We start from the raw sequence: 26,757 nt of genomic DNA on the forward strand, positions 1-26,757 counted from the left end.
AGTGTAATTAACTTCGCCATGCTCAAAGGGATATTCAATGACTGATTTTCTTTTTTATAATTTAACCAATCGATGCTCTTTTCAAATAACATATTCACCTTGACATTATGGGGAATTGTGCGTAAGCCAGTGAAAAAAACTCAACTTAATCCATTTTAAATTCAGGATGTAACACAAAATGTGGAAAAATGGGTGAATACTCTCTGAAGGCACTGTAAGTGATTGATTGTTGGTATTCAGCAGACATAAAAGTATGCCTTATATACTTTGAATAACTAAACAAAAAATGTCTCTTTTTCAGGACCCTGTCTTTCAAAGATATTTCGTCAAAATCCAAATAATTTCACAGATCTTCATTGTAAAGGGTTTAAACACTGTTTCCCATGCTTGTTCAATGAACCATAAACAATTAATGAACATTCACCTGTGGAACGGTCATTAAGACACTAACAGCTTACAGACGGTAGGCAATTAAGGTCATAGTTATGAAAACTTAGGACACTAAAGAGGCCTTTCTACGGACTCTGAAAAACACCAAAAAAGACACCCAGGGTCCCTGCTCATCTGCGTTAACGTGCCTTAGGCATGCTTCAAGAAGGCATAAGGACTGCAGATGTGGCCAGGGCAATAAATTGCAATATCCGTACTGTGAGACGCCTAAGACAGCGCTACAGGGAGACAGGACGGACAGCTGATCGTTCTCACAGTGGCAGACCACGTGTAACACCTGCCCAGGATCGGTACATCCGAACAGCACACCTGCGGGACAGGTACAGGATGGCAACAACAACTGCCTGAGTTACACCAGGAATGCACAAACCCTCCATCAGTGCTCAGACAGTCCACAATAGGCTGAGAGAGGCTGGACTTAGGGCTTGTAGGTCTGTTGTAAGGCAGGTCCTCACCAGACATCGCCTATGGGCACAAACCCACCGTCGCTGGACCAGACAGGACTGGCAAAAGGTGCTTTTCACTGACGAGTCGCGGTTTTGTCTAACCATGGGGAGATGGTCGAATTCGCGTTTATCGTCGAAAGAATGAGCGTTACACCGAGGCCTGTACTCTGGAGCGGGATCGATTTGGAGGTGGAGGGTCCGTCATGGTCTGGGGCGGTGTTTCGCAGCATCATCGCACTGAGCTTGTCGTCATTGCAGGTAATTTCAACGCTGTGCATTACAGGGAACACATCCTCCTCCCTCATGTGGTACCCGTCTTACAGGCTCATCCTGACATGACCCTCCAGCATGACAATGCCACCAGCCATACTGTTCGTTCTGTGCATGATTTCCTGCAAGACAGGAATGTCAGTGTTCTGCAATGGCCATCGAAGAGCCCGGGTGTCAATCCCATTGAACACGTCTGGGACCTGTTGGATCGGAGGGTGAGGGCTTGGGCCATTCCCGATCAGAAATGTCCGGGAACTTGCAGGTGCCTTGGTGGAAGAGTGAGGTAACAGCTCACAGCAAGAACTGGCAAATCTGGTGCAGTCCATGAGGAGATGCACTGCAGTACTTAATGCAGCTGGTTACTTTGATTTTGACCCCCCTTTGTTCAGGGACACATTATTCAATTTCTGTTAGTCACATGTTTGTGGAACTTGTTCAGTTTATGTCTCAGTTGTTGAATTTTATGTTCATACAAATATTGTGGCAACAGTTTTGGAAAGGCCCTTTCTTGTTTCAACGTGACAATGATCCCGTGCACAAAGCGAGTTCCATACAGAAATGCTGACAAGATCGGTGTGGAAGAACTTGATATGCATGAGTCCTGACCTCAACCCCATCGAATACCTTTGGGATGAACTGGAACGCCGACTGCAAGCCAGGCCTAATCGCCCAACAGTGCCTGACCTCACTAATGCTTTTGTGGCTGAATGGATACAAGTCCCCGCAGCAATGTTCCAACATGTAGTGGAAAGCCTTCCCAGAAGAGTAGAGGGAGTTATAGCAGCAAAGGGGGGACCAACTATAATAATGCCCTTGATTTTGGAATGAGAGCAGTTGTCCACAATTTTGGCCATGTAGTGCATCTCCGCTGCACCTGCAACAACACGTCTGAATGTCATTTGCGCCAGTGTTTGACGATAAATTAGATTACAGTCCTTCATGTCGATTTAATTGTGTGTGGCTGGTAATAAGATTGAGGAATTAGACTATTAATCCACTTACCTCCGCGCGCACACACACACACTGAACCTCCCAAACACTGTAGTGTACACACACACAAACTTAGCCTTTGACTCATGAGGCGAATAGTGATGGCACTGCAGTGGATAGTTGCCGTCTTACAGGCTCCTGACCAATTCTGCCATTTTGTGTTTTTACGCTGATCTTCATTTTTGGGCTGCATAATGTTTCTGCCACATCCTATGATTGAAAACAGCTTCTGGACATCCGAACAGAGATCACAAACCTCGATTTTGATGGAGATTACTAAAACGAGTCAGCAACATAAATTATGCTTACCCCGGACCAGGCCTGATCCCCGGGACTTGAAGGAGAAGGGGGTTAAGAGAGGCAAGCAAGGTGGTGTCATTATTAGACTAAGTCGGCGAGTATCTAGACCGCCATTGCCCTCTTTTGTTGGCGAACGTAACCGAAATGTAATATCCTGTTTCTCGTAGTCGTGGCTGAACATGGACATTATATACCTCACTGGCTTTTCCATTCATCGTTAAGATCGGACGGCAGCCTCGGGTAAGATGAGGGGTGTGTCACTTTTACCAACAGCTGGTGCAAAATCTCTAAATGTTAAAGAAGTCCCAAGTTCTTGCTCACCTCAGAATACCGCATAAGCTGCAGATCAGACTATGTAACAAAAGCGTTCTATACGTTTCTGTATAGGGCCATAAGCAAACAAGAAAATGCACATCCAGAGGCGGGGTTTCTCATGGCCAGTGAATTTAATGTAGGGAAACAAATCAGTTTGACCTCATTTTTACCAGCATGTCACCTGTGCAACTAGAAGCAAAAAAATATATTAAAGAAAATAAGTGACTCTACATCACCTTTACTCCACACACAGAAAGTCATACAAATCTGACCATAACTCTATCCTCATGATTCCTGTTTACAAGCAAAATAACTCAAAACAGGAAGTACCAGTGACATGCTCAATTACAGAAGTGGTCCAATGAAGCAGATGCTAAGATACAGGACTGTTTTGCTAGCACAGACCGGAATATGTTTACATGATTCATCTGATAATACTGAGGAGTTTACCACATCAGTCACCGACTTCATTAACCTCACTAAGGCAGGGAGCAGCATTCAGAATTTTGGATGAAAAGCGTGCCCAAAGTAAGCTGCCTGCTACTCAGGCCCAGAAGCTAGGATATGCATATAATTAGTAGATTTGGATAGAAAACACTCAAGTTTCCAAAACTGTTAAAATAATATCGGAGTATAACAGAACTGATATGGTAGGTGAAAACCTGAGGAAAATCCATCCAGGAAGTGCTATTATTTTTAAATGGCTGTTTTTCCATTGAACGCCTATGCACCATACAAAGACTTATGACCCAGTTCACGATCCCTATGGCTTCCACTACGTGGCCAGTCTTTAGGCATTGTTTCAGGCTTACCTCTGAAAAATGAGGGAGAAACACCACTTTCAATGAGAAGACACTGGACATTTCCAGACATGAGTCCTGCGCGTGACCGGGAGCGTGCCTTTCTTGTTTTTCCTTTTTTATTGACAAAGCTATTGTCCGGTTGAAATATGATCGATAATTTATGACAAAAACAACCTAAGGATTTGATTATAAACAGCGTTTGACATGTTTCTACGAACTTTTATGGTAGTTTTTTTATTTTTCGTCTGCCTGCTGTGACCGCGCTTTGTTCCAATGGATTACTGAACAAAATGCACCAACAAAACGGAGGTTTTTGGATATAAAGAGGGACTTTATCTAACAAAACGAACATTTGTGTAACATGGAGTGCAACCATATGAAGATCAAAGGTAAGTTGATAAGCTAATTAATATAATGGTTTCTGTCAGCCAAGAGTAAACTAAATATGACCGCTTGTGTTAGGTCACGCTTTCCTCAGTTAGTGCTACATTTTGCAATGTAGCCTACATTTTTCCGGTTTGGATGAAAATTGTGTTATGCCGTCGCTACTTCTGTGAATGTCTGAACATTGCATACCAAAAAAAAGCTGCTCACATTTGAGGACATTACATTTTAACCTGTTTAGGATAGGGGGCAGTTTCACGGCCGGATAAAAAACATACCCGATTTAATCTGGTTATTACTCCTGCCCAGAAACTAGAATATGCATATAATTGTTTGATTTGGATAGAAAACACCCTAAAGTTACTAAAACTGTTTGAATGGTGTCTGAGTATAACAGAACTCAAATGGCAGGACAAAACCTGAGAAGATTGCATACAGGAAGTGCCCTCTCTGACCATTTCTTGGCCTTCTAGGGCATCTTTATCGAAAACAGAGGATCTCTGCTGTAACGTGACATTTTCTAAGGCTCCCATAGGCTCTCAGAAGGCGCCAGAACATTGAATGATGACTCTGCAGTCCCTGGCTGAAAAACAGTAGCGCATTTGGATAGTGGTCAATCTGAGAACAATGAAACGGGCGCACGCGTGCACGTGAAGAGTCCATTTTACATTTTCAGTCTTTGAACGAAAACAACGTCGCCCAGTCGGAATATTGTCTCTATTTTACGAGAAGAAAAAAAAAAACGCATAAAAATTGATTTTAAACAGCGTTTGACATGCTTCGAAGTACGGTAATGGAATATTTTGAATTTTTTTGTCACAATACGCGCCGGCGCGTCACCCTTCGGATAGTGTCTTGAACGCAAGAACAAATGCAGCTATTTGGATATAACTATGGATCATTTGGAACCAAACCAACATTTGTTGTTGAAGTAGAAGTCCTGGGAGTGCATTCTGACGAAGAACAGCAAAGGTAATCCAATTTTTCTTATAGTAAATCTGAGTTTGGTGAGTACCAACCTTGGTGGGTGTCAAAATAGCTAGCCATGATGGCCGGGCTATCTACTCAGAATATTGCAAAATGTGCTTTCACCGAAAAGCTATTTTAAAATCGGACATAGCGATTGCATAAAGGAGTTCTGTATCTATAATTCTTAAAATAATGTATGTTTTTTGTGAACGTTTATCGTGAGTAATTTAGTAAATTCACCGGAAGTGTTCGGTGGGTATGCTAGTTCTGAACGTCACATGCTAATGTAAAAAGCTGCTTTTTGATATAAATATGAACTTGATTGAACAAAACATGCACGTATTGTATAACAATGTCCTAGGAGTGTCATCTGATGAAGATCATCAAAGGTTAGTGCTGCATTTAGCTGTGGTTTTGGTTTTTGTGACATTATATGCTAGCTTGAAAAATAGGTGTGTGATTATTTCTGGCTTGGTACTCTCCTGACATAATCTAATGTTTCGCTTTCGTTGTAAAGCCTTTTTGAAATCGGACAATGTGGTTAGATAAAGGAGAGTCTTGTCTTTAAAATGGTGTAAAATAGTCATATGTTTGAAAAATTGAAGTTTTTGGATTTGAGGAATTTGTAATTCGCGCCACGCCCTATCATTGGATATTGGAGCGGTGTTCCGCTAGCGGAACATCTAGATGTAAGAGGTTAAAAACTGTTTGTGCAAAATGCTTGTGAAAAAAAAAACAGTGTGGCCAGCTCAAACACTGACTGTTGCGTCAATCATAACTGGACATTCTAAATAAGTGTTCTAATCTAATCACTTATTTGAGCGTACAATGCCAGGACCACTGCAAAATGATCAGACCTGTGTGTTCATACGTGTCAAAGGGTTAAAACAAGTAAACATTCCACAAGGCTGCAGTGCCAGACGTATTACCAGGACACGTACTCAGAGCATGCAATGACCAACTGGTGGGTGTCTTCACTCTTCCGCAACATCAGCAAGACAAAGGAGCTGATTGTCGACACCCCATCCACATCGATGGCGCTGTAGTAGAGCAGGTCGAGAGCTTTAAAACCTCTGTTTCCACATCACTAAGGAATAAAAATGGTGCACACACCTTTCGAGAAGGCACGGCAACACTCTTCACCCTCAGGAGGTTGAAAAGATTTGGCATTGGCCCTCAGATCCTCAACAAGTTCTCCAGCTGCACCATTGAGTGCATGTTGACTGGCTGTGTCATCGCTTGGTATGGCAACTGCTTGACATCCGACCGCAGGGCGCTACAGAGGGTAGGGCATACGGTCCAGTACATCATTGGGGCCAATCTCCATGCAACCCAGGACCACTATACCAGGAGGTGTCAGAGGATGGCCCTAAAAATGGTCAGACTCCAGCCATAGTCAGACTGCTCTCTCTGCTACTGCACGGCACCGATGCACCAATTCTGGAACCAACAGGACCCTTTACAGCTTCTTCCCCCAAGCGATAAGACTACTACCTGCATTGACCCTCTTTGCACTAACACTTGACTCATCACATTCGCTGCTGCTACTGTTTATTATCTATCCTGTTGCCTGGTCATTTTACCCCTACCCTATCTATATGTACATATCTACCTCGTACCCCTGCACAACGACTCAGTACTGGTACCCCATGTATAAAGCCAAGTTATCATTATTCATTGTGTATTTATTCTTTGTGTTATTATTTTTTACATATTTCTCTTTGTGTTGGGCTCGTAAGTAACCATTAAACTGTTAGTCTACACCTGTTGTTTACAAAGCATGTGACAAATAAAATTTGATTGCTTTAAAGACTATAACCTCTGGACAACTCATCTGGTCACACAAACATCGCCTGTAGAATATCAACAATCTCAGCTACTTCACAACAACTAAAACTTGGTCTGTTAGTGTACAGACACACTCGGGTGCTGTCCTGTTCCACCTGCATCACAGTGAAGGTCTCAGGGAGATCCCTTGTTGACTGTTATCAGACTGAGGAACACCTGCACAGGGACCAGACACGACTGATATACCCAAATTAATTCCAACATCACCTCAGGTGAACAAGCAACAAACAGTGACTTAACTGGCTTCCTCGGCTAGACATGAAATACAAATGCCAATAACTACGACCCAATATACGGGGTTGGATCCTTCTTAGTCAAAGCACATGTCGACAGTTCATCCCACCCAACCTTTTCCCTAACAAAACAAGTTCACTCAGGAACCACCGGAACAGGTTAGCTGACAGGGGAAAAACACCTGTGGGGGGAATTCAACTTGAAGACCACCCCAACCACTACCACAGTTATATGCAGTCATACACTCATTGTATAACTGGTAATGATAAAAACAACCAAAAGCAATAGCAAACACCTCTAAATATGGTCGAGGGAGAACTTGTTCTTAGTTCAGGCGTTGGTTTATCTTATAATCCTTCACATGGGGAGAAAACACGGGACAATTCAACCACCCTTACCTGTGTCGGGTGTAGTCAATACTGTATGCTTGTTTGAAGTGGGGCTGTTGTCACCACACTTCAGATACTATAACGACAAGAACATAGAAGTTAAACACTCCAGTCTTGCATAGTGACTAGTCAAATGAATGAGTTGCCCGGGAAGCACAAACCAAAAAGTAAGGTTAATTTGATCAACCAGCCATACTAACACGAAAAACGCTTAGCTAGCTATTATTGTTAGTCAGCAAGGACATTCATATGGCAATCCTGCCAAAATAAGTGTTTCGATTTCTTTGTATCTACAAAATGTTATTTCGCTTAAATTGATAGATTTAACAGCAAACTGAATGAGGTCGATTGAGGCCAGGATTATGTCAAATTCAAACAAAAGATAAGTCGGTGCATGGGTATTCAGGGAACGATGCCTATCTGGGTTTTCAGATGGGTTTTCATCCATATCTAACTAACAGTAACTAGCTACGTTTAGCTAATAAAAACAATGGAATACCGTCAACTAGCTAGTTAGTTATGAATTAACGTTACAAGGACGCAGCAAGTTTATTTCTAAATCTCGCGGGCTAATGTTAGTTCGTTTGGTTGACCAGTTAGCCACTGTTAGCTAACAAGAGGATTAGCTAACCAAGTTATCGTTAGCTGGCTAGCTTGTTTGACTAACTAACCAGTTTACTAACCATCCGTGGTGTGCCTAGATTTGCACAAACTAGCTGGCAAGGTACCGTTAGTTGCTAACACACCAAGCAGTCTTGAGTTTGACTTTAAACGAACCTTGCACGCTGGTTAAAATGTTTGGTAGCTAGCTAGATAATAGGTCCTCCGCCACCACTTGTGGTAGACACTGGCCTACTAGACAGACTTCAAGTTGGCTATCCGTGTAGAGCGGAATTTGGGCGTTTTAACCCCAATCACGGGCATTGGAAAAGTCGTGCTGATCTGTGCCCCAGTGACCACTCCTTGACGACACTGCGGTTTGCGAACTAAGTGAAACACTGCCAAACGATCCATTCAATAGGTTTGTATCTTTTATTTTACTTACATATCCGTCTCGTATTCTCGGTCTCTTCCCAACGTATTTATTTTATCCCAGTCTCCTCTTCTTCTTCTTCTTCTTCTTCTGGTTCTTCTTCTGGTTTCTCGGTCAAACTCGGTCGGCGCAAAGCAACGGGACGAATACATAGGGGCTAGAGGGCGGGCATAACAGATACATTTTACCGTAAATACGGAAAACTGTTGGCCGAACAAGATTCCGCCCAAGTAATGGTGTCACAAGTTGCAGAATGAACAGTCATGAGCACACAGCACACTAGAAAATTAACTTCTCCACAAATATCCAACTGAATGGACATGAAAAAATAAAAAATATATATATATTCAATTGGGATGGGTTCAATACTTGATGTTGAAGTTGTGAAATGTCCCAGACTCTCCCCCAATTTATCTTCTGCTTGGATAGTTCCATCTGAGCCACTGGCTTAATCTCATTCTTTAACTTTTATTTGTGGTTGAGTTGGATAAGTGGATCCAACATACTGTATTATTTTCTAACTTGTCAACAAGTTAATAGGCTATTTATTGCGTTTCAAAAGTGATATGGAATTGTGTTTGGTTGTCAAATATCATGTTTAGAATATTTATCTTCTTCTTGGATAGTTCCATCTGTGCCACTGATTTTGTCTGGCTTTAAACTCTGATACAAACAGAAAGAAGAGTTAAATCATGTGCTGACAATACAGTATTTGTCACCCTGTAGAAGTGCATGACTGCATCAGTAGGATGTGTGTGTCGCTGAAACTGGCTGCCCATGTGGTCAAAATTGTCCTTTATATCCTTCTGACGTTTTATGATGAGCATTTACATCAAACAGTTTCCTAAGTTTACCTCATGCTCTGCTAGCTATTTGCCTTAAAAGCACTGTAGAAGCTTTAGTAAAGTCAACTGGCCAGATAAACAATAGAAAATTGTGGGATGTGTGTGTCTGTGTGTGTGTGGGGGGGTGGAACAATGTAAGGAATGTCCCAATTTCTTGAAGATTCCTGAAGAGACCCCCATGACGGTGAAGAATCTCTAGGCTAAAAACCAGTACAAGATTGCTAAAAGGAGGCAATGCTGCACTCTAGAGGTAAAACTACAAACAACTGTTTACTGTTATATACAGTGCCTACGGAAAGCATTCAGCAGAACGCTTGACTTCCACATTTTGTTACGTACAGCCTTATTCTAAAATTAAATGTAAAAAAATCCTCAGCAATCTACACACAAAACCCCATAATGACAAAGCGAAAAACAAGTTTTTGCAAATGTTTTAAAAATAAAACATTAAAACATACTTTATTTACATAAGTATTCATACCCTTTGCTATGATACTCGAAATTGAGCTCAGGTGCATCCTGTTTCCATTGATCATCCTTGAGCTGTGTCTACAACTTGATTGGGGTCCACCTGTGGTAAATTCAATTGATTGGACATGATTTGGAAAGGCACACACCTGTCTAGATAAGGTCCCACAGTTGACAGTGCATATCAGAGCAAAAACCAAGACATGTGATCAAAGGAATTGTCCATAGAGCTCTGGAACAGGACTGTGGCAAGGGTACCAAAACATTTCTGCAGCATTGAAGATCTAAGAACACAGTGGCCTCCATCTTTCTGAAATGGAAGAAGTTTGGAACCACCAAGACTCTTCCTAAAGGTGGCCGCTCGGCCAAACTGAGCAATCGGGGGAGATGGCCTTGGTCAGAGAGGTGACCAAGAACCTGATGGTCACTCTGACAGAGCTCTAAAGTTCCTCTCTGGAGATGGGAGAACCTTCCAGAAGGACAAACATCTCTGCAACAATCCACCAATCAGGGTTGTATGATAAAGTGGCCAGACGGAAGCCACTCCTCAGTAAAAGGCACATGACAGCCCGCTTGGAGTTTGCCAAACGGTACCTAACGAACTCTCAGACCATGAGAAACAAGATTCTCTGGTCTGATAAAACCAAAATTGGCCTGAATGCCAAGCGTCACGACAGGACGAAAGCTGGCACTATCCCTACGGTAAAGCATGGTGGTGGCAGCATCATGCTGTGGGGATGTTTTTCCGCGGCAGGGACTGGGAGACTCGTCAGGATCGAGGGGAAAGATGAACGGCGCAAAGTACAGAGAGATCCTTGATGAAAGCCTACTCCAGAGCGCTCAGGACCTCAGACTGGGGTGAAGGTTCACCTTCCAACAGGACAACGAGGCTAAGCACACAGCCAAGACAGGGCAGGAGCGGCTTCGGGACAAGTCTCAATGATCTTGAGTGGCCAAGCCAGAGCCCGGACTTGAACCTGATCGAACATCTCTGAAGAGACCTGAAAATAGCTGTGCAGCGATGCTCCCCATCCAACCTGACAGAGCTTAAGAGGATCTGCAGAGAAAAATGGGAGAAACTCCCAAAATACAGGTGTCCCAAGCTTGTAGCATCATACCCAAGAAGACTCAATGCTGTAATCGCTGCTAAAGTTGCTTTAACGAAATACTGAGTATAGGGTCTGAATACTTAAATAACTGATCGTTTTTAATAAATTAGCACAATTTTCTAAACCTGTTTTTGCTTTATCATTATGGGGTATTGTGTGCAGATGGGGAAAAATCGAATCAATTTTAGAATAAGGCTGTAACATAACAATGTGGAAAAAGTCAAGGGGTCTGAATACTTTCCGAATATGAGTATTGGCTTAGTGGTGCAGCCACTGAGTCAGAAAAAAAAGCATTTGCTCATTCATTCCTTCATATCAAAACACACTGTTTATTCATTTCGGCCAGAGTAGGTTACTTAGTCAAATCTACTCGTACAGTAACTTTATGTAGTATGTGCATTTAGATCAGAGACAGACAACAGAGTTTAAATCAGGGAGATGGGGAGAGTAAGAGCGACGGGACAGGTTTGGGTTCCAGTCTGGGGTGGGAAGTGTGAGAGAATGTATAATTGTTTTTGTTGATATACACTGAACAAAAATATAAACTCAACATGTAAAGTGTTGGTCCCATGTTTCAAGAACTGAAATAAAAGATCCCAGAAATGTTCCATATGCAAAAAATGCTTATTCTCAATGTTGTGCACAAATTTGTCTACATCCCTGTTAGTGAGCATTTATCCTTTGCCAAGATAATCCATCCATCTGACAGGTGTGGCATATCAAGAAGCTGATTAAACAACATGATCTGGGGACAATAAAAGGCCAATCTAAAATGTGCAGTTTTGTCACACAACACAATGTCACAGATGTCGCCAGTTGAGGGAGCAATGGAATGCTGACTACAGGAATGTCCACCAGAGCAGTTCCCAGAGAATGTAATGTTCATTTCAGAGAATGTAAGGTAAATGTCTACCATAAGCTGCCTCCAACGGCGTTTTAGAGAATTTGGCAGTACGTCCAACCGGCCTCGCAACCGCAGACCACATTGTGAAACACGCCAGCCCAGGACCTCGGGCTTCTTCACCTGCGGCATGGTCTGAGACCAGCCACCCGGACAGCTGATGAAACTGTGGGTTTGCACAACTGATTCTGAAAACGGTCAGAAACAGTCTCAGTGAAACTTGTTGTCCTCACCAGGGTCTCGACCTGACTGCAGTTCGGCGTCGTAACCGACTTCATTGGGAAAATGCTCACCTTCGATGGCCACTGGCACACTGGAGATGTGTGCTACTCATGGATGAATCCTGGTTTCAACTGTAGCGGGAAGATGGCAGACAGCATGTACGGCTCGTGTGGGTGAGCGGTTTGCTGACGTCAACATTGTGAACAGAGTGCCCCATGGTGACAGTGGGGTTATGGTATGGGCAGGCATACGCTACGGACAACAAACACAATTGCATTTTATCGATGGCAATTTGAATGCACAGAGATACTGTGAAGAGATCCTGGAGGCCCATTGTCGTGCCATTCATCCACCACCATCAATTAATGTTTCAGCATGATAATGCACGGCCCCATGTTGCAAAGATCTGAACACAATTCCTGAAGCTAAAAAAGTTATTCCATGGCCTGCATAATCACCAGACATGTCACCCATTGAGCATGTTTGGGATGCTCTGGATCAACATTGTCAACAGCGTGTTCCAGTTCCCAGCCAATATGCAGCAACTTCGCCCAGCCATTGAAGAGGAGTGGGACAACATTCCACAGGCCACAATCAACAGCCTGATAAACTCTAAGAGGAGGTGTCGCGCTGGTTGAGGCAAATGGTGGTCACACCAGATACTGACTGGTTTTCTGATCCACGCCAAACTCTACTTTTTTTTTTAAGGTATCGGTGACCAACAGATGTATATCTGTATTCCCAGTCATGTGAAATCCATAGATTAGGGCCTAATGGATTTATTTCAATTGACTGATTTCCTTATATGAACTATAAATCTTTGAAATTGCATGTTGCGTTTATATTTTTGTTCAGTGTATATGATTATTGTTTCTCAAAAATATTGTTCATTTATGTAATACTTCATATACTTTGGCCACAGTGGCAACAACCCATTTATGCCAATAAAGCATATATTGAATCGAATTGAATTGAGAGAGCGAGAACAAGAATGAGAGAATGCTGATGAAAAATAAAGAACCTAAAGCTCCACTGGTCACCGGTGAGTTTGGGTGTCAGAGTGTCAGCGTCCCTGCCTGCTCTGGGTGTGTGACCATGTGTCTGCGCAGGTTGCTGGGGTTGTTGAAAGAGGCTCCACAGTGGGAGCAGCTGTAGGGTTTCTCCCCAGAGTGGGTCCTCAGGTGGATAGTCAGGCTGCCATTCTGGGTGAAACCCTTCCCACACAGGGAGCACATGTAAGGTTTCTCCCCTGTATGAATACGCATGTGGACCCTCAGTGTCGTCTTGTTGACAAACGAGTTCCCGCACAGGTTGCATATGACAGGCTTCTCTCCTGTGTGGACCGCCCGGTGGCGGATCAAGTCAAGCCGGCGAGAGAAGCGCTTCCCACAGTCGCTACAGAACAACGGCTTGGTACCATGGGGGACGTGGTGGCGCTGGAACTGGTTTACAAGACTAGGGCGCCTCACAGTCACACCCCCTGCTACCAAGGTTGTTGTTGGGGTCGTTGGGGTGGTTTCTAGGGAAGCTACCTGTACGATTTTCAGACCCCGTCCTCCTGAATCCCCTCTCGACAGACCCCCTCTGTCACTTTGCAAGCCCCTCATTTGGGGGTTGACTTGTAGTGGTTCCCCAATAGAATGAGTATTCAGCTGCATCTGACGGCTGACTGTGTGGTCCGGCAGCAGACCAGAGTGTGAGGGCAAACTCTGAGGTAGTTCTGGGGCTCTGAAGAAAGGGTAGTTCTCAGTACTGGTCACGCTGCACAGCGCTCCTTCACCTCGGCCATGACCGTGAGGGTCGTTCATGCTGTATTGTCCCTCATCGTGACCTAGTCTCTGGGTGGCATGTTCCGGCTGTGGTGTCACCATGGTAACATTCTCACCACAAATAGCGTCATGACCTACGGGAAACAAAACGATAATATCATCTGGTAGTTATCTGGCTGTCAATTGTCTATATACCATCCCATCATCTTCTTCCTTCTCTTCTACACACCTGCATCTGGCCCACATCCTCCAAAGTCCTCCTCAGGCCCCTCATCTTTTATCAAGATGACATCTGGACTCTCCACATCTGCACACTGCACCATAAAACACACACATTTACACAGACATGTAAACATTTCTAGAGTGGTAGTAGCCTATGTCAGCAATTTGTGATGAGTTGTTAATACTGCCACTCACCTCTTTTTTGACTGTGGATGGTATCTCCTCTTCCCCTATTGTAATGGGGGCATCATCCCTGCTGTAAATGGATGTCTGGTGCTCAGGTGTCTTATCTATGAGGGAGAGCAAAGGTCAAAAACCATTCCACTTCCAACATATTATGTTCAATTGACTGGGGTGTATTCATTAGTCAGATTCAGTAGCAAAACCTATTGTCCTAGAGATAACCGTCTACTTTAGGAAGATAATGGAAGCAAACAGAGCAAACTGAACAAAACGAGGAGGGTCCAAACTAAATTTGGCCAATATAAACTGTTGTTTATGTTGCTAAATGTTTTTCGTTTGGAGTAAACGGAATCCAACGGAATACACCCAGAGATGATGAGGCGAAGCAAGAGGGATAACTGGGCCCAAAATCTGTATTTTTAAGCAGGTGGCGATTTTTTTCTCACCACGCGAAGTCTTTGTATGGAGGTGAATGAAAGTGTAGAATTTGTTTAACAAAAAATGTCATTTCTTATTTGCTATGTGTGGCTTATTTTATCGAATATACGTGTTGTAATGGTTCGGTTGTTAGGAGTGTACTAATATAAGTAGGACACGTGACACCCCGGCAACTTTGAGAAAAAACACTTTATATCAGAGTTGTGCCTGGTCGTCACTAGTTACCTCAAACACAAAGTCCTAAACCCCGCCCATTTCTACTACCTATCTTAAAATGTGATTTTAAACCAAACCCTAAAAACATGTCTAACCTTAAATTAAGACCAAATAGCAAATGTTTGTTTTCATAAATTTTTATGATATAGCCTATTTTTATTTTGTGACTTTGTGCCCGTTGTTCACATGGGTATCTGCCCTCTCGTTGGCTAAAACGGTCCCACCTGATAGTCTCCTCCCGACTGCCTTCCATTTTTTAAGACATTTTGTTAGAGCGGCCACAAGAGTATCTGGTCAATATAACGGATCATCTGTGATATACCTATGTCTCCCAGATAGCAGTTTGAGAGCCTCAACCAACCTGCGAGTTTCCCCCGAGGCCTGCATAAAGTTCTGCTGAAAGAAAAGCGACTGCCCCGCGGTGTACTCGCCCTTTGTAGTCGCAGGGTGAAAAGCTCGTTCTTCATCACCTTCATCCTCATTTTCAGAGCTTCGTTTTCTTTGTAGCTGCGAGAAATCTCCAACTGCAAATCAGTCGAGCTCTCGGAAAAGAGTTGACTGATCTCGTCAACGGCCGCTCTAGCAAGCACGTCCATTATCGAGGCAAGTTGTGTCTGTAAAGACAGATGAGCCTGCATGTTTGTTGACATCGATAGCTGGCGAGATTAACGACAGAGGGAGAAATTGGAAAAGATCAGACAAACTGTGACGCGTCTGTCTGTGTACACAAAACGACTTCCGGTGAATAACGCAGCTCACCGTAATTATACGAAGACGTCCGCTGACTTTTTTGGGAGTAGCAAATATAGTGTACTAAGTCAGCACAGAATCGTGGGAATGAACGATCATTGATTGGTGACATTGGTGGAAAAAGTACTCAATTGTCATATTTGAGTAACAGATAACTTAATAGAAAATGACTCAAGTGATAGTCATCCAGTAAAAATCTAAAAGTATCTGGTTTTAAATGTACTGTGGTGGAAAAGGTACTCGATTGTCATACTTGAGTAAAAGTAAAAAGTAAATGCTATACAACAAATTCCCAAATTCTAGACGGCACGATGTTTTTGTTTTTTAAAATTACGGACAGCCAGGGGCACACTCCAACATCCCAATACATAATTTACAAACACAGCATTTGTGTTTAGTGAGTCCACCAGACCAGAGGCATTAGGGAGGAAAACATATTATATAGACAGGTGTGATTTTAAACCAAACCCTAATCACACTGCTAACCTTAAATTAAGACCAAAAAGCACATATTTGTTTTCAGGAATTTTTAGGATATAGCCATTTTGACTTTCTACCGTGACAACTGTACAGTCGTGGCCAAAAGTTTTGAGAATGACACAAATATTAATTTTCACAAAGTCTGCTGCCTCGGTGTATTTAGATATTTTTGTCAGATGTTACTATGGAATACTGAAGTATAATTACAAGCATTTCATAAGTGTCAAAGGCTTTTATTGACAATTACATGAAGTTGGGAGAAGTTGCTCTCGGAGGATGTGTTGGTACCATTCTTTATTCATGGCTGTGTTCTTAGGCAAAATTGTGAGTGAGCCCACTCCCTTAGCTGAGAAGCAACCCCACACATGAATGGTCTCAGGATGCTTTACCGTTGGCATGACACAGGACTGATGGTAGCGCTCACCTTGTCTTCTCCGGACAAGCTTTTTTCTGGATGCCACAAACAATCGGAAAGGGGATTCATCAGAGAAAATGACTTTACCCCAGTCCTCAGCAGTCCAATCCCTGTACCTTTTGCAGAATATCAGTCTGTCCCTGATGTTTTTCCTGGAGAGAAGTGGCTTCTTTTCTGCCCTTCTTGACACCAGGCCATCCTCCAAAAGTCTTCGCCTCACTGTGTGAGCAGATGCACTCACACCTGCCTGCTGCCATTCCTGAGTAAGCCCTGTACTGGTGGAGCCCCGATCCCGCAGCTGAATCAACTTTAGGAGACGGTCCTGGCGCTTGCTGGACATTCTTGGGCGCCCTGAAGCCTTCTTCACAACAATTGAACCGCTCTCCTTGAAGTTCTTGATGATCCAATAAATGGTTGATTTAGGTGCAATCTTACTGGCAGCAATATCCTTGCCTGTGAAGCCCTTTTGTGCAAAGCAATGATGACGGCACGTGTTTCCTTGTAGGTAACCATGGTAGACAGAGGAAGAACAATGATTCCAAGCACCACCCTCCTTTTGAAGCTTCCAGTCTGTTATTCGAATTCAATCAGCATGACAGAGTGATCTCCAGCCTTGTCCTCGTCAACACTCACACATGTGTTAACGAGAGAATCACTAACATGATGTCAGCTGGTCTTTTTGTGGCAGGGATGAAATGCCATGGAAATGTTTTTTGGAGATTCAGTTCATTTGCATGGCAAAGAGGGACTTTGCAATTAATTGCAATTCATCTGATCACTCTTCATAACATTCTGGAGTATATGCAAATTGCCATCATAAAAACTGAGGCAGCAGACTTTGTGAAAATTAATATTTGTGTCATTCTCAAAACTTTTGGCCACGGCTGTACATGCGTGGTCTGGATAACAGAACACCTAGTCGATTAGATATTAATAAGACTTCTTCTTCTTTGGGTTTTATGGTGAACTACACGCAAACTGTGTAAGGTCGCCACCAACTGGACGGGGGTGAAAAAATAAATAAAAGAAAATTCCATACGGGAAGGGGAAATTAACATTCATCCTCACGAACTACAATTTTTTTAAATAATAATTAACAAAAAAGATATACATTCCCACTCCTTCAGTCATTCGAAAACTCAAATGAGACAACACGAGACAGTATTCCATGTAGTTCCTCGGGTGTGAAATCTTTTAGACTCAGAAATAGTTCAGCTGCATAAACGTGTTTTATTTATTTATTTAACCTTTGATTAACTAGGCAAGTCTGTTAAGAACATATTCTTATTTACAATGATGGCCTACCAAAAGGCAAACGGCCTCCTGCAGGGACGGGGGCTGGGATTAGAAATAAAAAATATATAAATATAGGACAAAACACACATCACGACAAGAGAGACAACACTACATAAAGAGAGACCTAAGAAAACAACATAGCAAGGTCAGATGATGTCAATCTGTCTTGACTTCTTTTCAACTTGTTAAGTGCCGTTTACGCTATAGAAGATGCAAAGTGTCCTGCTGGTGATTCGCAGGCTGAAGTATGTTGCAGTGTAGATCTAATGGCATTCACTACCATCGGACCTTCTGGACCTCCTACCCTTTTTACCGTCTCCGCATAGGAAACAGACGGAACTTCCCTGATTTTGGCAACCTCACCGTATTTGGGCATCCAAGGATGTCGCCTCATGTTCTTCGCCACAGTTACAACACTTTCCTACTTGGCCACTCTCTTCAGCTAAACAGTCTCAATCATTGCGATTTTCCCCACACATCCCACATCCCGGCTCCTTCTGTCTGCAGACACTTCCTATATGTCCAAATTCTTTACATCGCTTACACTGCAAAGGTCTGGATAAGAAGGCTCTGACTGGATAGAACACATGTCTCAGCTGCACTCGGGTCGGGAGGGACTCCATATAAAAAAACACAAGGACCTGTGGCGACCATCATACAGGGGCCCTGTTTTGAGCCCCACCTTTTTAGCAAAGAAGGGTTTCATCGGATGGGGCCACAGTGTCTCCTGACCCCTCCTGTCTCAGCCTCCAGTATTTATGCTGCAGTAGTTTATGTGTCGGGGGGCTAGGGTCAGTCTGTCACATCTGGAGTATTTCTCTTGTCTTTTCCGGTGTCCTGTGTGAATTTAAATATGCTCTCTCTAATTCTCTCTTTCTCTTTCTTTCTCTCTCTCGGAGGACATGAGCCCTAGGACCATGCCTCAGGACTACCTGGCTTGATGACTCCTTGCTGTCCCCAGTTCACCTGGCCGTGCTGCTGCTCCAGTTCCAACTGTTCTGCCTGCAGCTATGGAACCCTGACCTGCTACCTGTCCCAGACCTGCTGTCCCAGACCTGCTGGAACCCTGACCTATTCACCGGACGTGCTACCTGTCCCAGACCTGCTGTTTTCAACTCTCTAGAGACAGCAGGAGCGGTAGAGATACTCTCAAAGTTCGGCTATGAAAAAGCCAACTGACACTTACTCTTGTGTTACTGACTTGTTGCACCCTAGACAACTACTATGATTGTTATTATTTGACATGCTGGTCATTTATGAACATTTGAACATCTAGGCCATGTGCTGTTATAATCTCCACCCGGCACAGCCAGAAGAGGACTGGCCACCCCTCATAGCCTGGTTCCTCTCTAGGTTTCTTCCTATGTTTTGGCCTTTCTAGGGAGTTTTTCCTAGCCACCGTGCTTCTACACCTACATTGCTTGCTGTTTGGGGTTTTAGGCTGGGTTTTTGTTTCTGTACAGCACTTTGAGATATCAGCTGATGTAAGAAGGGCTATATAAATACATTTGATTTGATTTGATATATATTTTTTGTGCCGGTTTTGCATGTTATTTTGGCATTAATTCGTGTCACATATCAATTTGCAAACAATGTAAAAAAAAAAAATCCTTGAGTTGCTATGTTGTTGTCTTATGTCTCTCTTTATGTACTGTTGTGTTTTCTCTCTTTATGTACTGCAGTCATTATCATGAATCACGTCAACATCTCCTGGCAAATCCTTTTCATATGAAGATAAATTATAGATAAAACGTATCGGCACTCATCGGCCATTGGACATAAACATTACACAACAAGCCGAAAGTTGCAAATGTAACAATGAGTGTTTTGGAAGGAATCAATGGCTAACTGCAAGTGTCACAAAGCAATCACTATTTTGCTTCCATTGCCTGCTATTAGGTGGAGAGGGTGTGTGGTCCAAGTCTGGGTTTAAGGATTTAAAACATCTGTCTGAAAGGGTCTCTTTTCCAAGTTTAAAAGGATAAGCATTCACATGCAACACCATGGTCCAGAAAAGGTTGAATACAATGGCCATGCTCTCAATCTGGCATGATTTCTGCTGCGTTCAAGACAACTGGGAACTCAGGAAAAAAAACTAGCTCCATCTGGGAAAATACGTTTTGAACGGTCATCCAACTCGGAATCCAACTCAGGAACTCGGGCCTCTTTCTAGAGCTCCGACCTGAAGATCACTGATGTCATGATTCAACCTTGTTTTTTTCAGAGTTCCCAGTTGTCTTGAAAGCACCATAAATCCAGAGAATGTCAAAATTTGATGACAAAGTTTGCACACAAGGACCACGGCTCAACGTTCAAGTTAGCACAGCATAACTTTTTTTATTTAACTTGGCAAGTCAGTTATAAACAACTTCTTATTTACAATGACAACCTAGTGGGTTAATTGCCTTGTCTGTTTACAATTATTTTCTCAGTGGTTTAACTGCCTTGTCTGGCCCCGCAGGTAGAACAACAGTTTTTTACCTTGTCAGCTCGGGGATTCAAACCAGCAACCTATCTGTTACTGGCCTAATGCTCTAACCACTTGGCTACCTGCCACCATAACAACGGTGATTCCAAAAATGTACTGTATACTGCTGCATAAATTATGTAATATGCCAGGAGGATATGTATCCTGTAACTAAGAAAGTAATACTACGTGTATGTTGTGTAGTAAGCTGTTAGTAGCCCATGTGCATCACCTTAAGAATTTGGTACCTGTCTCCCTCAGAATTTAGCCTACTCTTCTGACTTGGTGGTGCACAGAAATGTAATCATCGAATATTGTAAGCTCCTTCATTGTCTGCTTATATGCCCACGTTATTTATCCTACGATTCTGACTTGATGTACAAAATACTGTAAGAACAGCCCATGTTCTGAATTCTGTCGCTGTACATTTCAAAAGTGCTGAAAAAATTGTTATATCAACTACTCGCTCATTAATGTCTTAATCGAAATTACGGCTTGCCTCGTATCCGCGCATCGTTCCCTTAAGCCATAGTTTGTAAAAATTTTATATTGCTTATATAGGTATATCTCATTAGTATCTTATAATTTTAGTCAAAGTTGGAATTATTTCATTGTTTTGCTTACTTTGTGTATTGTAATTAGCTCATGTTCTTTTCTTCACGAGGAGGGGATACTTGTCACGACTTCCGCCGGAGTCGGTCCCTCTCCTTGTTCGAGCGGAGTTCGGCGGTCGACATCACCGGCCTTCTAGCCATTACCGATCCACTTTTCATTTTCCATTTGTTTTGTCTTTGGTTTTTACACACCTGGTTTCAATTCCCCCATTTACATGTTCATTATTTAACCCTCTGGTTTCCCCCATGTTTGTGTGCGTGTTTGTTTTATTGTAAGGCTGTATCTGACGGCTGGTATATTGTTACCGGGTTTTGTATTTACGCCCGTTTATTTCGTGGTACCGGTATTTTTCCAGCACCATAGGATTGTGTTTTTACTGGTGTTTTCTTGAATTAAATACCTTGACCACGCATCTCAGCTCTCCTGCGCCTGACTCCTTTCACCAGTTACCCATAGCCTTGACAATACTATACAGTCGCGGCAAAGAGTTTTGAGAATGACACAAATATTAATTTCCACAAAGTTTGCTGCTTCAGTATCTCTAGATATTTTTGTCAGATGTTACTATGGAATATTGAAGTATAATTACAAGCATTTCATAAGTGTCAAAGGCTTTTATTGACAATTACATGAAGTTGATGCAAAGAGTCAATATTTACAGTGTTGACCTTTCTTTTTCAAGAACTCTGCAATCCGCCCTGGCATGCAGTCAATTAACTTCTGGGCCACATCCTGACTGATGGCAGCCCATTCTTGCATAATCAATGCTTGGAGTTTGTCAGAATTTGTGGGTTTTTGTTTGTCCACTCGCTTCTTGAGGATTGACCACAAGTTCTCAATGGGATTAAGGTCTGGGGAGTTTCCTGGCCTTGGACCCAAAATATCGATGTTTTGTTCCCCGAGCCACTTAGTTATTACTTTTGCCTTATGGCAAGGTGCTCCATCATGCTGGAAAAGGCATTGTTCATCACCAAACTGTTCCTGGATGGTTGGGAGAATTTGCTCTCGGAGGATGTGTTGGTACCATTCTTTATTCATGGCTGTGTTCTTAGGCAAAATTGTGAGTGAGCCCACTCCCTTGGCTGAGAAGCAACCCCACACATGAATGGTCTCAGGATGCTTTACTGTTGGCATGACACAGGACTGATGGTAGCGTTCACCTTGTCTTCTCCGGACAAGCTTTTTTCCGGATGCCACAAACAATCGGAAAGGGGATTCATCAGAGAAAATGACTTTACCCCAGTCCTCAGCAGTCCACTCCCTGTACCTTTTGCAGAATATCAGTCTGTCCCTGATGTTTTTCCTGGAGAGAAGTGGCTTTTTTTCTGCCCTTCTTGACACCAGGCCATCCTCCAAAAGTCTTCGCCTCACTGTGCGTGCAGATGCATTCACACCTGCCTGCTGCCATTCCTGAGCAAGCTCTGTACTGGTGGTGCCCCGATCCCGCAGCTGAAACAACTTTAGGAGACTGTTCTGGCGCTTTCTGGACTTTCTTGGGCGCCCTGAAGCCTTCTTCACAACAATTGAACCGCTCTCCTTGAAGTTCTTGATGATCCGATAAATGGTTGATTTAGGTGCAATCTTACTGGCAGCAATATCCTTGCCTGTGAAGCCCTTTTTGTGCAAAGCAATGATGATGGCACGTGTTTCCTTGCAAGTTAACCATGATTGACAGAGGAAGAACAATGATTCCAAGCACCACCCTCCTTTTGAAGCTTCCAGTCTGTTATTCAAACTCAATCAGCATGACAGAGGGATCTCCAGCCTTGTCCTCGTCAGCACTCACACCCGTGTTAATGAGAGAATCACTGACATGACGTCAGCTGGTCCTTTTGTGGCAGGGCTGAAATGCAGTGGAAATGTTTTTGGGGGATTTAGTTCATTTGCATGGCAAAGAGGGACTTTGCAATTAATTGCAATTCATCTGATCACTCTTCATAACATTCTGGAGTATATGCAAATTGCCATCATACAAACTGAGGCAGCAGACTTTGTGAAAATTAATATTTGTGTCATTCTCAAAACTTTTGGCCACGACTGTATAATGTTGTTTTATCTGTAACCATATTTGCCAGTGACAATCTCTTTCCATTCATATATATTTTTGTTCAACAAAAAGTTAAGTAATAGACCCTGTTATTCCAGTTGATATTTCAAGGGTTGTAATGTTAGCGCAATGCGCTGTCTGTGTGTCGGTATATTGTCTATAAAAGTGGATCCTCGTCATTGTATTTTCCTTACTTTTTAGACCACATAGGCCTAATAAAATAATAAAATGTTGTGTCGTGGCTTTGCTGGCATGCATCTAAAAAAATTGGTTGAGTTGGCACATCAAGATTTACATGCTAAAATCGCCACTGACAAGGACAGACAAATCTTCACCTTCCTGCCATTAACCACATGATTCATCAAGCGTACATTGACCACTCCAGGAATTTCATTTAATATTTCAATGTCAACTTCTTCCAACACTCCAGAAATTACTAATTTAATAGGTGCCCTGCTCCGTAGCTCAAAGCACAACACATGATAATCTCCAAATTGAGAGAGATCCATGTAATTCCACTTGATACTTCTCGTGATCTTCATCGATTTTACTTTGCTTTCTCCACTACTTTGGATATTTTCATTGGATTCACCAAGTCGGGTGTACATAATCCCAGAAAACTTCTTTTTAATATGATTTTAGCTTATTTTCCCATTTCTTTGGACAAAAGTCCATTCAACATTTCCAATGCCATCCAATTCAAGCTCCTACATCCAGCATCTCCTATTAACTAGACCATCATCCCTTTTAGTAGAAAGTGTAAACATAACAACACAACATTAAATTCTTAAAGGGCAGGTTGTATGATATATTGCCACAAATCTAATGCAGATTGATGGTATTCCATCTTTATACAAAAGTTTCAGAAAAAAATTATACACTTCTATTTTTGCAATTTGAATTAGATTTATCAAAAACTCATATGCCAACAAGGGGAAACTTAGTCAGTTTCCCAAACGAATGAATCAGAGAGGTGGGCTGCCTTAATCGACATCCATGTCATCGGCGCCTGTTGTTGGCAGATTTTTTCCCCTTACCGGCTCGGGGATTCAAACCAGCAACCTTTCGGTTACTGGCCCAATGCTCTTGGCCTAGCGGTTAGCGAACAAGCTAATTGGTGGTGAGTATACCGGTAGCTTGACCATAGATTGCTGTTTATGTATCTAGTTATGTATATTTTGATAATCATTATCACTAGTATTGCTAGCATAGCTGACGTTAGCTAGCTAGTACCAACTAATGTTAGCCTACCTCAATACAACTCGGTTTTGGCTTGACAACACAATAACATTAATAAAAGAAGGCAAATAATTAGCAGGAAAACAATTTGTCATGATTATGATGTTGCCAGATTGACTTCAGATGCAGTATAACTTTAGACAGCTAACTAAGATTGAGGAGAACACCATATTTTAGCAAGCTAACATTAGCATTGCTAGCTATTTTTGATGAACTTTACTAGTGTGATGGAACATTTTATGTTGGTGCTTTTCTATTTATACATTTCTGTGTTCTGTTTGTGCTTTTCTAATAACTGTTTTCTGTGTTCATGCAAGTGACTGATTGAAAGAACCCTCACTATCAGTATCTGCAATTTGGCAGTACACCCAGACCCTTGTTTTGAGAACAAAAGATCTCAGTTTCAAGGTCTCAGCTTAGAGAGAAGAAGCCTTGTGAGGTATTGGTCTGTCACATGCATGACCCAGTATTGGTTGGTCACATGAATGAAGCAAACGTTCATGATTAATTCATTTTGATTAAGCTAAATCATGCAAATATGACTTGTGTGCAGTATATAAGAGAACTAACGGGACTGCCCCGTGAGAGACTTCAGACCGGTACTTTATGTGTCACGGCTGTCGTAAGGAGGAGCGGACCAAAGTGCAGCGTGATTCTCGTTCCACATAATTCTTTATTAAACTGTGAAACTCTGCAATACATACAAAATAAACCTGAATAAACAAAACAACAAACCGTGACGCAGAGGTGAAAACATACACTACTCAAAATAAATCTCCCACAAACCCAGGTGGGACAAACACCAACTTAAATATGACCTCCAATTAGAGACAACGATGACCAGCTGCCTCTAATTGGAGATCATCTCAAACAAAGCCCAACATAGAAATACAAAACTAGAACAACCCAACATAGAAATACAAAACTAAACTAGAAAACTCCCCTGTCACACCCTGACCTACTCTACCATAGAAAATAACAGCTTTCTATGGTCAGGATGTGACAGTACCCCCCCTCTCCCCCAAAGGTGCAGACTCCGAATGCAACTAAACAAAAAAAACAATATATAAGGGAGGGTAGGGAGGTTGACAAGTGTCTATGGCGGCTCTGGTGCAGTGCACAGAACCTTATCATCCAGCGGATCCTCCAGCAGAGGAGGCGGCTCTGGTTCGGGGCGTAACCCCCGCTCTGCCCGCTGATCCCTCCGCTTTTGTATCACCGGACCGTGGATCATCACCGGAGGTTCTGGGCTGGAGGTTCCGGGCTGCAGGCCGCCGCTGGAGGTTCCGGGCTGCAGGCCACCGCTGGAGGTTCCGGGCTGCAGGCCGCCACTGGAGGTTCCGGGCTGCAGGCGGCCGCTGGAGGTTCCGGGCTGCAGGCCGCGGCTGGAGACTCTGGGCTGCAGGCTGTCACTGGAGGTTCCGGGCTGCAGGCCATCGCTGTAGGTTCCGGGCTGCAGGCCATCGCTGTAGGTTCCGGGCTGCAGGCCATCTCAGGAGGTTCCGGGCTGCAGGCCGCCACTGGAGGTTCCGGGCTGCAGGCGGCCGCTGGAGGTTCCGGGCTGCAGGCCGCGGCTGGAGACTCCGGGCTGCAGGCTGTCACTGGAGGTTCCGGGCTGCAGGCCATCGCTGTAGGTTCCGGGCTGCAGGCCATAGCTGTAGGTTCCGGGCTGCAGGCCATCTCAGGAGGTTCCGGGCTGCAGGCCGTCTCAGGAGGTTCCGGACTGTCAAACGTCGCCGGAAGCTCCGGACTGGGAACTGCCACCAGAAGCTCCGGACTGGGAACTGCCGCCGAAAGCTCTGGACTGGGAACTGCCGCCGGAAGCTCTGGACTGGGAAGGCGTACTGGAGGCCTGATGCGTGGGGCTGGCACAGGTGGCGCCAGACTGGTAACACGCACCTCAGGGCGAGTGCGAGGAGTAGGAACAGGACACCCCGGACTGGGCAGGCGCACTGGAAGCCTGATGCGTGGGGCTGGCACAGGTGGCACCAGACTGGTAACACGCACCTCAGGGCAAGTGCGAGGAGCAGGCACAGGGCGTACAAGGCTGAATAGATTCACTGGAGACCGGGTACGTGGGGCAGGCACAGGATATACTGGGCCATGGAGGCGCACTGGAGATCTCGAGCGTAGAGCTGGCACAACCCGTTCTGGTTGGATGCTCAACCTAGCTCGACAAATGCGGAGCGCGGGCACAGATCGTACCGGCCTGTGAATGCGCACTGGCGACACAGTGCGCATCACCGCATAACACGGTGCTTGCGTCGTCACTCGCTCCCCACGGTAAGCACGGGGAGTTGGCTCAGGTCTCCAACCTGACTCTGACCCTCCCCGTTTGCTGGGGCTGCCTCTCGCACTTGCATCGTTGCTGTGACTGTTCCTCGTAACGTTTCCGTTCCTCCCTCGCTGTCTCCACCTGCTTCCATGGCAGGGTCTTATCCCCTGCCATTACCTCCTCCTATGTCCAGGACGTCCTCCACTCTCTACTTTCCCTGGCCCAGGATCCCTGCTCCTCCTGGACACGCTGCTTGGTTCTTTTGTGGTGGGAGATTCTGTCACGGCTGTCATAAGGAGGAGCGAACCAAAGTGCAGCGTAATTCTCGTTCCACATAATTCTTTATTAAACTGTGAAACTCTGCAATAC

General features: G+C 43.7%; 2 protein-coding genes across 13 annotated transcripts in view; both read right to left on the reverse strand.

Annotated features, from left to right (window-relative positions):
- Positions 1 to 8,726, reverse strand: part of LOC106604654 (catenin delta-1) — a 46,713-nt gene extending 37,987 nt beyond the window's left edge. For 8 of the 12 annotated variants that reach the window (XM_082975157.1, XM_082975151.1, XM_082975158.1 and 5 more), the window contains exons 1-2: positions 8,444 to 8,726; positions 7,408 to 7,474 (exon numbers count right to left, since the gene is read on the reverse strand). The gene's annotated coding sequence lies outside the window, so the exon portion shown is untranslated. The remainder of the gene's footprint in view (positions 1 to 7,407; positions 7,475 to 8,443) is intronic. The other 4 variants (XM_082975160.1, XM_082975152.1, XM_082975159.1 and 1 more) reach the window with 3 other exon arrangements.
- A 2,436-nt stretch (positions 8,727 to 11,162) lies between these two features.
- LOC106604656 (uncharacterized) lies at positions 11,163 to 15,521 on the reverse strand. The gene is made up of 4 exons (XM_014199525.3): positions 15,166 to 15,521; positions 14,163 to 14,257; positions 13,975 to 14,059; positions 11,163 to 13,879 (listed from the first exon to the last, which is right to left on the reverse strand). The coding sequence occupies exons 1-4, from the start codon at positions 15,452 to 15,454 to the stop codon at positions 13,032 to 13,034; spliced, it is 1,317 nt and encodes a 438-aa protein (XP_014055000.1). The 5' UTR covers positions 15,455 to 15,521; the 3' UTR covers positions 11,163 to 13,031.
- Between the last annotated feature and the right edge of the window lie 11,236 nt (positions 15,522 to 26,757).

This window comes from Salmo salar, chromosome 05 (assembly GCF_965601325.2).
Source record: "Salmo salar chromosome 05, fSalSal1, whole genome shotgun sequence".
In the NCBI taxonomy this organism is placed as follows: domain Eukaryota; kingdom Metazoa; phylum Chordata; class Actinopteri; order Salmoniformes; family Salmonidae; genus Salmo; species Salmo salar.

Excerpts from the sequence above, each read along its gene's own strand:
- LOC106604656 (XM_014199525.3), bottom strand. The coding sequence starts at position 15,454 with ATGTCAACAAACATGCAGGCTCATCTGTCTTTACAGACACAACTTGCC. Across the intron at positions 14,258-15,165 it reads GCCTCGGGGGAAACTCGCAG|ATAAGACACCTGAGCACCAG; the intron begins GTTGGTTGAGGC and ends TCTCCCTCATAG. Across the intron at positions 13,880-13,974 it reads AGGATGTGGGCCAGATGCAG|GTCATGACGCTATTTGTGGT; the intron begins GTGTGTAGAAGA and ends TGTTTCCCGTAG.